The sequence below is a fragment of the Schistocerca americana genome, chromosome 4 (genome assembly GCF_021461395.2).
Source record: "Schistocerca americana isolate TAMUIC-IGC-003095 chromosome 4, iqSchAmer2.1, whole genome shotgun sequence".
Classification (NCBI taxonomy): domain Eukaryota; kingdom Metazoa; phylum Arthropoda; class Insecta; order Orthoptera; family Acrididae; genus Schistocerca; species Schistocerca americana.
In genome coordinates, this window is record NC_060122.1 from 725,201,857 (window position 1) to 725,214,545 (window position 12,689).

Here is a 12,689-nt window from a genome sequence, read left to right on the forward strand (position 1 = left end):
TAGGCATCTTTTTAAAAGATTGGGAATTCTTACAACTGCCTCAAGTACATTTACTCACTAATGAAATTTGTCCTCAACAACAAGGACCAGTTTAAAAACAACAGTGACATTCATGGTTATAATACCAGAAAAAAGAAAGACTTTACTCAACCAATCTTTGGCACAGAAAGGGGTAAAATATGCGGCTACAAAATTTTTCGACAAATTACCAGATGAAATAAAATGTCTGACAGACAGCAGTAATAGCTTCAAAAATAAATTGAAATCATATCTCCTTGACAACTCCTTCTCACACACACACACACACACACACACACACACGCACACACGCACACACATATTCTTGCAGATGCAATTCACACACACTTGTCCACAGTCTCTGGCTGCTGAGGCCAGATTCAGCAGCCGGAGACCGTGGTCGTGTGTATATGTGTGTGTGTGTGTGGTGTGTGTGTGTGTTGTCTATTTTCTATGAAAGCATTGTTGGACAGAAGCTCAGTTTCTGACACTCTTTTTGTTGTGCCTATCTGCAGCTCAGCATCTCTGCTATATGGTGAATAGCAACATTCCCTTTTCATAATATTGTTACATTCCAGCCTGGATTTTCCATTGTTTGACACTTCAGAACTTGTTTTACTCTGATGATTTTGTCTCTAATAGCCATTTTCTTTTTACATACCATACTAGTGCATACCAAGATCACAATACAGGTTTTTACCTAGAAGCCTGGAACATCTATTCTGCTCAAAAATGTTTAACTCTCTTCCATCAGATATCAAAGTTCATGTAAAGGTTGTGTATATACACTCCTGGAAATTGAAATAAGAACACCGTGAATTCATTGTCCCAGGAAGGGGAAACTTTATTGACACATTCCTGGGGTCAGATACATCACATGATCACACTGACAGAACCACAGGCACATAACACAGGCAACAGAGCATGCACAATGTCGGCACTAGTACAGTGAATATCCACCTTTCGCAGCAATGCAGGCTGCTATTCTCCCATGGAGACGATCGTAGAGATGCTGGATGTAGTCCTGTGGAACGGCTTGCCATGCCATTTCCACCTGGCGCCTCAGTTGGACCAGCGTTCGTGCTGGACGTGCAAACCGCGTGAGACGACGCTTCATCCAGTCCCAAACATGCTCAATGGGGGACAGATCCAGAGATCTTTCTGGCCAGGGTAGTTGACTTACACCTTCTAGAGCACGTTGGGTGGCACGGGATACATGCGGACGTGCATTGTCCTGTTGGAACAGCAAGTTCCCTTGCCGGTCTAGGAATGGTAGAACGATGGGTTCGATGACGGTTTGGATTTACCGTGCACTATTCAGTGTCCCCTCGACGATCACCAGTGGTGTACGGCCAGTGTAGGAGATCGCTCCCCACACCATGATGCCGGGTGTTGGCCCTGTGTGCCTCGGTCGTATGCAGTCCTGATTGTGGCACTCACCTGCACGGCGCCAAACACGCATACGACCATCATTGGCACCAAGGCAGAAGCAACTCTCATCGCTGAAGACGACACGTCTCCATTCGTCCCTCCATTCACGCCTGTCGCGACACCACTGGAGGTGGGCTGCACGATGTTGGGGCGTGAGCGGAAGACGGCCTAACGGTGTGCGGGACCGTAGCCCAGCTTCATGGAGACGGTTGCGAATGGTCCTCGCCGACACCCCAGGAGCAACAGTGTCCCTAATTTGCTGGGAAGTGGCGGTGCGGTCCCCTACGGCACTGCGTAGGATCCTACGGTCTTGGCGTGCATCCGTGCGTCGCTGCGGTCCGGTCCCAGGTCGACGGGCACGTGCACCTTCCGCCGACCACTGGCGACAACATCGATGTACTGTGGAGACCTCACGCCCCACGTGTTGAGCAATTCGGCGGTACGTCCACCCGGCCTCCCGCATGCCCACTATACGCCCTCGCTCAAAGTCCGTCAACTGCACATACGGTTCACGTCCACGCTGTCGCGGCATGCTACCAGTGTTAAAGACTGCGATGGAGCTCCGTATGCCACGGCAAACTGGCTAACACTGACAGCGGCGGTGCACAAATGCTGCGCAGCTAGCGCCATTCGACGGCCAACACCGCGGTTCCTGGTGTGTCCGCTGTGCCGTGCGTGTGATCATTGCTTGTACAGCCCTCTCGCAGTGTCTGGAGCAAGTATGGTGGGTCTGACACACCGGTGTCAATGTGTTCTTTTTTCCATTTCCAGGAGTGTATTTAAATATGAATTAAGAAAATACATTATGGAAAACTCCATCTACCCCCTCTTCTACATCTACGCCTACATACATACTCTGCAAGCCACTGTATGGTGTATGGCGGAGGGTATCATGTACCACTACTAATCATTTCCCTTGCTGCTCAACTCACAAATAGAGCAAGAGAAAAACGACTGCCTGTATACCTCTACACAACCCCTAATTCATCTTATCTTATCTTTGTGGTCCTTACACAAAATGTAGGTTGGTGACAGTAGAATAGTTCTACAGTCGACTTCAAATGCCACTTTTCCTAAATTTTCTCTACAGTGTTCCACGAAAAGCACTCTCCCTTCCCCCCAGGGATACCCATTTGAGTTCATGAAGTATCTCTGTATTAATAATTATGTGTTGAATGAACCTACCAGTAAAAAGTTTAGTAATGGTCTCTGAATTACTTTAATGCCTTGGCGAAAGGGTTGCAATAATGTTCTACATGTGGTCTCCTTTCCAGATGAGCTATGTTTCCCCGGAACATTCTCCCAGTAAACTGAAATCGACCATTCGCCTTCCTTACTACTGACCTTATGAACTCATTAAATCTTGTATTGTTTTCCAATGTTATGCCTAGATGTTTAATCAGGTTTACTGCTTCAAGCAGTACACCACTCATACTGTTTTGTTTTCCTACTCATCTGCATTAACTTACATTTTTCTACATTTACAGGAAACTGCCATTCATTACAGTAAACATAAATTTTCTCTAAGTCATGTTGTATCCTGCTACATCCATTCAACAACGACACCTTCCTGTACATGACAGCATCATTAGCAAAGGGCTGTGGACTGCTGCTCACCCTATTCAGTAGATCATTTATGTATATAAAGAATAAGAGTGGTCCTATCGCACTTTTTCGCAGTACTCCTGGAGATACCTTTGTCTCTGATGAACATTCACTGTCAAGGACAATGTACTGGGTTTTATTACTTAAGAAGTCTTCAAGTGACTCACATATCGGGAAATCTGTTCTGTATGCTCATACGATCAGTAACAGTCTGCAGTGTGGCATCATGTCAAATGCTTTCTGGAAATCTAGATTATGGAATCTGCCTGTTGTGCTTCACGTGTGGTTTTTGCAGGATAAATACCTGCAGATAAATCAATGATTATTTTTGTAAGTTTGTATTGACATTTGTGTTTTATGCTTTGAGACTTTCTATTTTTATTGTGTTAGCCAAAATTCATCTTACATGTTCAAGATGGACAGTGTATGAATATCTTTCTGTGCACCCAAATGTATTTTCAGTAATTATACCATGTTAGTTGAATTATGTCTTAATAATTTTCCTTCAATCTTTAAAGCTATTCAAAAATATGGAAAGTGTAGTTTGTTCTCACCACACAGAGGAGGGACTGAGGCGCAGACAAGTGCAACGTACACACAGATGGCTGCTGTTGTCTCCGTGTGGTAAGACCTGACTGCAACTGTGTTTGAGGTGAGCAACAGTCTGGTTGGGGTGGATAGTGGTTGTATGAAAGAGGTGTGGAGTGGGGAGGGGCTGAAGTAACATGGTAGGGATGTGGTATGATGCTGGTGCTGTCTGTGGGAGAATGTTAGGATGTGGTGGGGACAGGATAAGGCTGCTAGGTGCAACATAGTGAACCTATACTGCAAGGGAGAGGGGTGGGAGGAAGGTGAAAGGGGAGAGGAGAGAAGTAGGGAAGGTGAAAGGCCTATGTAAGTGTGTTGGCAGAACAGAAGGTATATGGAGTGGAAGGAGAGAAGGGGATAGGGAAGTGGAGGATGGGGACTAGTGAAGGCTAGGCAAGGCGGGTTACAGGAATGAAGGATATGTTGCAGGGAGAGTACCCACATGTGCAGTGTAGAAAAGCCAGTGTTGGTGAGAAGAATCCAGATGGTGCAGGCTGTGAAGCAGTCATTAAATGAAGCACACTGTGGTGAGTGTCATGCTCAGCAACTGTGTGGTCCAGCTATCTCTTGGCCACAGTTTGCCAATGGCAATTCATGCAAACAGACAACTTGTTAGTTGTCATGCCCACATAGAATGTGGCACAGTGGTTGCAGCTAAGTTGGAAGATCACATGGCTGCCTTTGCAGGTGACCCTGCCTTTGATGAGGTAGGAGATGTCAGTGACAGGATTGGAGTAGTTAGTAAAAGGATGATGTATGGCACAAGTCTTGCATCTAGGTCTCTTGCAGGGATATGAGCCATGAGCAAGCATTTGGTAGCAGCGGTGGAGTAATAATGGACAAGGGTATTGTCTAGGTTGGATGGTCAGTGGCACATCACTGTGAGGAAGATGGTGAGAGTATTTCTCATTTCAGAGCACATTGAGAGCTTTCTAAAGTAGAAAACCCACACAAATTCAGGCAAGCACAATTCATAACACGTGACCACTGTCTCTGGTCACTGAGGCTGGACTGCGAGCAACTGCCACAGTTTTGACATCAAGGAAGCTGGCTTGCTGGGCTTAGGAGAACTGGGTAAAGCGAATGGAAGAGAAGGTTGTGAGGCTCTGGAGGAGTGCAGATAGCATATACTCATCCTTAGTCCAGATCATGAAGATATCATCAGTGAATCTAAACAAAACAAAGTGAGGTGATTTGAGAGCCTGGGTGGTTAGGAAGGATTCTTCTAGATGGTCCATAAATAGCTTAGTATAGCAGGATGCATTGCAGGTTCCTATACTGTTCCACAATTATGTTAGAAGGGGATAATTATGTTAGAAGGGGATACCTTCAAAGGGGAAGTAATTGTGGGTGAGGATTTAGTTGGTCATGGTGACCAGGTAGCAGGTTGTAGCTTCGAAGTTAGTCAGGCACTGGGAAAATTAGTTTTAAACAGTGGCAAGACCAAGGCTAGTGGTGATGTTAGTGTAGAGGTTGCTCTAGCATCTTCCACCCTTCCCACACTGGTGCCCCCCTCCCCCCCCCCCCCCCCCATCCATCACCCTATTCATCTTCTATACACCTGTTACTCATCCCCAGCATATTGCTGCTCACCTCAGACACAGTCACAGATGAGCCTTAGCACATGGAGATGACAGTGGCCATGTCTGTATGTGTGTTGTGCTTGTGCAAATGTGTGTAAGTTTTCTACTTGTAATGAAAGATTTAATTCTAAAGCTGCATATTTCTAACACTCATTTTCCATTGTGTCTGTGTGTAACTCAATGCTTCCTCTATGTGGGGAATAATTATCTATGTTTTTCATGTTGTTGTTGTTTCATCCTGGGCTTTACATTGTTTTATCTTATTTATGCTACATTTTTGTTATTGTACATATATTCATTATGTATCTCTGTGAATGTAAACCTGATTTGTTCCACATCCGTATTTTTTACCATAATATGGGTTCACAGAATTTGTAACTAATAAAGAAACAGATAACTTAAAACTGAGAGGGACAAGAAAGAAAATTAGTGGATCAGGGAATAAACAAGAACGGAATATATAGTTATGAGTGTAGGGCTTGTAGCCAGATGGATAGCTGGTTGACAGACAAAGAAAGTTCTTTGCTGATTTCAAAAGATAAGAAAATACCAAGGTGATATTTAATGAAAGGTGGGTAGTTGAATTTTAAAAACATACAGGAGCAACGTAGTTGCTTATAGTAAAAAACCATAATGCATGGAAAAGTCCAGCAGTGGATGTTAAATGGAAGATAATGATAACTGTGATCTTTTGTTTCACATCACTAGATCAAATGATGATATTTAGAAATTTAATATTGCTGCAAGTTAGACCTTACAAAAATCAAACTCACTTTTGAAACAGTAACTGTATGTTTAACTTGTATTCTATAAAATCTTGCAGAACAGCCATCTATGATTAAATAATTAGCATCATCACAATGCATTCTTCTGAAAGAACAAAGATGTTACTAAGGCTATGATTAAATGGATGGACATGTATGGAAATATAACATAGCACCTGATTTATACCAATATCTGGAACTAATAACTGAAATTCTCAGAACTGAATCAGTTGAAAGAGAGCTATCTCCTACACATAACTCAGAGTGATAGACCTGTTTAACATCCCTGATAAAAGACATCAAATCAAAATCTGAAAAATTACTTATTCCATTGATATCTGTAACACCCCCCCCCCCCCCCTCCTTCCCCATGTTCTAGGTCCATTGTGCATTTGAAAATGTATATTTACTAAATTTTCCAGTCATTGCAGTTTTTATTTATTTATTATTATTTTATTTTTGCAACAGTCAAAATTTTTTGTCAGTGAGTAAGGTTTATTAGTTGCACAAGAAATGGTTTTAATTTTCCCAATTGCTTCTAGTTCCAGAACATGTTATAGAGGCAAGAAACAGGAATGGTAACTTATGCAGACTTGTTCAAGCATACCGAGAGCATGGACATAAGAAAGCTGATATAAATCCTATATCCATAGAGGAAACAAGGTTAGTAACTTGTATTTGTAAATGTATGATTTTGATTTAATGAATCAGCTCCAAGTGGGACTAAACATTTCAGTTTTTTTACTGTAATGGTTGTTAGTGAGTCAGTTTAAGGATCCTTGCACAGTCTTCCTGGTCACTGTTCCTGGATTGCATGTGCAAAATGTCTCAGTTGTTGACAATAAATGTCAGCAGTGATGGTTACATCTCAGGAAAGCAGTCCATAATACATCACACTGTTGCTGTTCCACCAGATGCATGACATTATCTTTAGTGGATGTGTGTAGGTCTTTGTACAGGAAGTTGCTGCTTTGCTAGGGCTCAGCCATTCCTTTCTTTTCCAAAAAGTATGTTAGCATAAAGGCAACATTTCTCATCACCAGTAATGATACAGCATGAGAATGGTCACTGTTGTTCATGACCTAAGCAGAGATGCACATATGGCCATCCGCTGATTCTTGTGATTTTAGCTTAGAGCATGTGATACCCTTACACCCAATTTTTGAACCTTTCCCATTGCATGTAAATGTTGCACGATGGTGGAATTATCACAGTTAACCACATTTCCAGTTCTCCAGTATACTGACATGGATCATTGTGGATTAATACGTTTAAACATCATCATCAAACCCTGAAGGTCTTCCTGAATGTGGAGAGTCACTAAGGTCAAAACAATCCTCCTAAAATGAGAAAACCATTTTCTTGACATATTCAGTCCAATGGCATTATCCCATATACAGTGTACATATTTCTTGCTGCCTCCATTGCTGTCGCCACTCTATAGAACTCAAATAGAAGAAAATGTCAAAAATGTTCCCTTCTTTCCACTTGTACTCCATTTTATAGTGTCCACAGCTTCAATCACTGTCTCCAAATGACAAAATGACAATGTTTAAACTCAAATAATAACAGTGAACTGCAAATAAAAAATAACAGTTGATAAATAAACCCGTAGTTACTGGAATACCAACATGTCAAACAAAAACGCTACAAACTTATGCACCTGCCTAATAAACTACAGACTTGCAACAGCAGGAAAAAAATTGTGAAAATAAGATATTGGTTAGCACTGAATATAAATTTAAGTGTCAAGAAGTTTGTTCTGAAAGTATTTGTCTGTAGTGTAGCCTTATACGAAAGTCAAATGTTGAAGATAAACAATTCAGGAAACAGCAGAATAGTGGCTTTTGAAACATGATGCTACAGAAGAATGCTAAACATAATGTGAATATATCAAGTAACTAATGAAGGGATACTGCATCAAACAGGGAGAAAAGAGTTTTATGGCACAAAGTGACTAACAGAGGGATAATAAGATAGTGCACATCGTGAGATATCAAGACACAGTGAATCTGGTAATGGAGGGAAGTATGGGAGATAAAAACTGTTGAAAGAGTAAGGGTTGAGCTGTGGTTTGCATGTTGAAGTGGCTGTAACTATTGCAGTAACTATGCAGAGATGAAGAAACTTGCAGAGGGTAGAGTATTGTGGACAACTGTGTCAAACCAGTCTTTAGAATCAAGACCACAATAATAACATGTGATGCATGAAACAATTGATGGATATTATATCAATTTTTACATTCCTGTTATAATGAAGTTCATTTTCTACTGTTTCTTACTTAAACTGTTTCATAACATATGCAGTATCCTATAATAAATCAGTGTGTTACACCTCCTGTTAAAAATTCTTTGAAAAATGTATTTTTCTGTTGAAAATATGTTAAAGAGAAACAAGTTAATTTAAATGGGTATATTTGTTGTTAAGTATTTATTCGGGAAAAAATATTTCATGACAAGATTTTATATGGGATACGTAGAGTATGTATAAGTCTAATTGCTCTTTTCCATGACAAGTGTGAATCCTCTACACATCATAAATTGTCCAGTAGTGACTGGCTAAGAACATGTTAGCAATTATTTATTTTCCAATATAGAAAATTGATTTGGCTTACTCAGTGAAGATTTCATCCACATATAAACCAAGAAATTTGCAATTAGTAACTTCTGTTGTGAAGACAAGACATGTGTCATGTATATTGGTGTGGTGAGCACTATTACTGACCTCTGTTAATATTTGACTTTATCTTACAGCAAGAAGGTAATGAAATCTTTTTTATTGGGTTTCAGTAATATTTAGTGAGGATCAGCTGTAAATTATTTGTAACTGAGAAAATATTATCTGAGTTAAATAGTATCTCTGTACCAGGCATTGAATTGGTAGCAAAGACTGTGTGTAAGAAACTCTTATTAACTCCTATTTTGATTTAATTCCTGTTTTTCTTAAAACAGACTTATTTTATGCTCAAGTCAAAGTTACTGCATAGCTTCAGCTTGTATTGTTGTGACAGAAAAATCTGTATACAGAAAATAAGTCTAGACCATATGATCTAATCAAAGCAATAAACTTCAAAGTAAGAAAACTATGTGCAGGTTCTGATAAATGGTAGACACAAGCAATTGCTATTAAATACAACATGGGGGGGGGGGGGGATACTGTGTTGTTACTCTTATACTCTTAGATGAATGTGGAACTGTATATAAATCATATAACTGTAAGATACATTAATTTTCCTTATATATGTAAAATTACTTTAAAAATGGAAACTCTCTCTTAAAATAATAAGTGGTTCAGTAACTGAGATTTATTTATAATCATGTTGACTATCTGATCATTGAAATAGTTTGTGATTTCAGTTACACCATTAATTGCAAAACACTTTAGCTTATTAGGCTTTGTGCCTTAGAATAAGATTGAAGTGTCATCTGCATAGCTTGTTGGAGGACATTACACATTATTCTCACAACTCACTTGGACATAATAGAGATTAAAAAAACAATACTTCACTTGCGTAAGTAATGAACATACATGGTCCACTTGTGAGCATTAACTCTCAGCTTGTGTGGCACTTCTGGCAGTGTACCAGGTTTCTAGCATTGTCTGCAAAGATTGTTTCCACATATAGGATGAGCCAAGCTATGGTGAGCAATGAAATTTCGTAGGTTTAATTCTATACTCTCAAAACCATAGCAGCTGAGACATTAAATGTTTTGTCACCTCACACACAGTGTAAACACATTCAGATAAAAGCTTTGATTGCCATCCTTTGGTGTGAAATGGATGTTACATTATTCAGATATCTGGAAACATGAATGATTATCTGTACCAATGCATAAAAATGCATCTAGAACAAGTGGTGACATGCTATCTTCCACTGTAGTTCTGCTTCTTGAAAACCTGCCTGCAGACAGCTGCAGTAACATAATAACTTCTCAAAGGAATCAGATGACAGCAGCAGGTCCACACATTTTACTGTCTGAATCTGCCTCCAAAGGCTTCCCGTATTTCTGGAAATGAAGAGCTATGGAAAAGCCAGTCTACCTAAAATGAGAAACTGAGGAACATAATCATGGAATGACACAACACACACAGCCCAAGTATTCTGCTAAATTATAGAAGTAGCGAAAACTCCTTTCTGAACCCTGTACAGAAAGGTGTAGTCTATCTGGAAATAATTTTTTGTTCTAGTATTGTGGTTGTAAATTTGATGGTCCATCTAAAATACAAACATATTATTAACTACAAGTATTGCAGTGGATCAAATCTATTTACATGCGATGATAAGAATACCGAGATCCCTATAAAAGCTTCTGCAAAGATGTTTAGTTGTCAATTTTACATAATATTCCTACTACATATTCTGTGGTATGAATATTGTTTTGACCATTGTTATACTGCTCTAGATGATTGTGTTGTTGGACAGCATTGAATAAAAGAATGCAAAGTATGCAAGTAATACCATATGCAGTGAGAGAGATTTCTAAGTCCAAAGTAGTCAGAAATTAACTTTTTGGTTAAATTATACATATGCGCGTCGGTTTGTTTTTCATTTGTATGCCAAGGAACTTCACTCAAAGATTTTCATTTAGTGAGTACCCACTAATCTCTGGACACTTGTTATACTACACATAGGTTACTTTTATTTTGTTAATTAAGTCATTGTTGCTGCTCCAATAACAACTTTATTTTTATAAACAGAAAAGTCAGTTGTTGTCTGATGATGGCCTAGAAAGGTGAAACATATTCACAAAATAAATTAATACTGTAGAATATCCAGAGCATGTCATTGCAAACATTTCTAGTTGTTTGGAACTGAATAGTATGAGTTTTTATAAGATTAGGAACTGTGAACTGGTTGTAAACTTAGTCCACTATCCTCTCAGTCGTATTTGTTATGGGTGTGTTTGACCCCTTTACCAGTATCCTTGTACCATTAGCAAACATCACAGTTTTTGAAGACTCCATCATTATTACAGGGTCAATAGGAGGAGCACATACAGAGCCTAGAGATGTAATTTAACTGTCTACAGGGAGCCATCATTTAGCTTCCTCAACCAAGAAATCTTAAAGAATATCATTTTTTGAAAACATCAATTATCATGGTAAATACACACCTAAAGAGGCCAAAATTGCATATCCTGCTCAGTAGGGTTAAGAAAAATTGGGACAAATTCAAATGATCCAACACTTTCCAGCAAGTGTTCCTCAATTTGAAACGGCTTCAGCTTCCTTATTGTCTTCTTAGAGGCATGTGCCAGTCTTGTTATCTGCTTTGGACTGACTTTACCACATGTGGCATGTTAATCGTCTTTCAGCATTGTATACAGTAATGGTGTAAAAGCCAAAATCTAGATAGTATAGAAGAAAAATACAGTAATATACTGTAAAGTGACAGTTTATTCTTTCAAAAAATATTGCATGACTGCTCAGCACCATTGAAAACATTTTATATGATACAATCACCCAGCACGTCTTACTCCAGTCTCATCAGAGACAGGGCCACCTGTGAAAGCAGTGATGTGATATACCAGATTCCCACCAACCAACTATCCATTCAAATGAATGGCCACCACCAAAGTGTGGCCGAGACCAGGGCTGAAAACATAATGGCAGAACATGCTTCTGTGCACAGCGTGCTCAGTTTCAATGGCTGCTTCACAACCCTTGCTATTTGGTTCCTTCCCCAAACTCTGGCTTCTCTGAAGTATGTAGGTAGAAGTTTTCCTTGCAACAGATCTTTCATTCCTGTAATCCTCCTGGCCTCAGTCTCCACTAGTTCCCTGCTCCATACCCACCTACATCCTGCTCCAGGATTGTAATGTCATTCAGTCTGCACCCACACCATCTTCCCTGCAGTCTTTTCTTCCTCTTTTCTGCCGGTCCATCCCAGTTCACTTCTCCACCTCATTACATGTCATTGTCATCAAGTGCTGCACCAACTCACTGATGCCACTGCTGTGTTGTGTTCCCATTTTGTGTACTTGTTGCCTTTTCCTGCTGCATTTTAATCATGTTCACCTGCCATTACAGGCATCAGTCACCCTTCCCCAACCTTCCCTTCCACTCCCTTCCTCCTTTCTCCTCTCACCCACTCCACCCATCACAACCCATTGCTGCTGTCCCAGCCTGAAAGTTAGTGAAATTTTTCAGTCATGTTTATGTGTCTGTCAGTGACTCATCACCTTTACTATTTGGTGAGTTCTAAATTGTTTACATTGTACCATAACTTTCTATTACAATTTTGACAGTTGATTTACTTCCTTAGCAAGTCTGTCACTAATGACTGGTTGCAACACAAAAAATAGTGGTAGCATACACAAATATACTGTAACACTTGAAGTAAAATCAGCCTGCAATATTCTTGGATTAACCTTATTGTGGCCCATACAGGAAAAAATTGTGAAGCTAAACAATTATTGGACCTTGTCAGTTTTCTTGCTGATAATGAAAATCAGTTTCAACTGGATTAGGATTTGCATAATTACAGTACCGTCAAACGGGGTGATTTCGGACACCAGGGTGAGATCGGACAGTATGGCTTATTTGCTCTTTGCCACTGCATAGAAACAAAGACTTACTTATTTTAACATCCATGCATTAGTTATTTTAAGTGCAAGATTGCATTTATCGCTTTCCACAAATTTTATTTTGCATCAATTGTTCCCCTAGGTGAATAACTGATGAACAGTCTCAGTGTTAA

At 39.9% G+C, this 12,689-nt stretch overlaps 1 protein-coding gene across 1 annotated transcript in view; it reads left to right on the forward strand.

Annotated features, from left to right (window-relative positions):
• Positions 1 to 12,689, forward strand: part of LOC124612717 (probable 2-oxoglutarate dehydrogenase E1 component DHKTD1 homolog, mitochondrial) — a 348,152-nt gene that overhangs the window by 43,593 nt on the left and 291,870 nt on the right. The window contains exon 2 of the mRNA XM_047141074.1: positions 6,532 to 6,652. Within this exon, the coding sequence (XP_046997030.1) occupies positions 6,532 to 6,652 (121 nt within the window). The remainder of the gene's footprint in view (positions 1 to 6,531; positions 6,653 to 12,689) is intronic.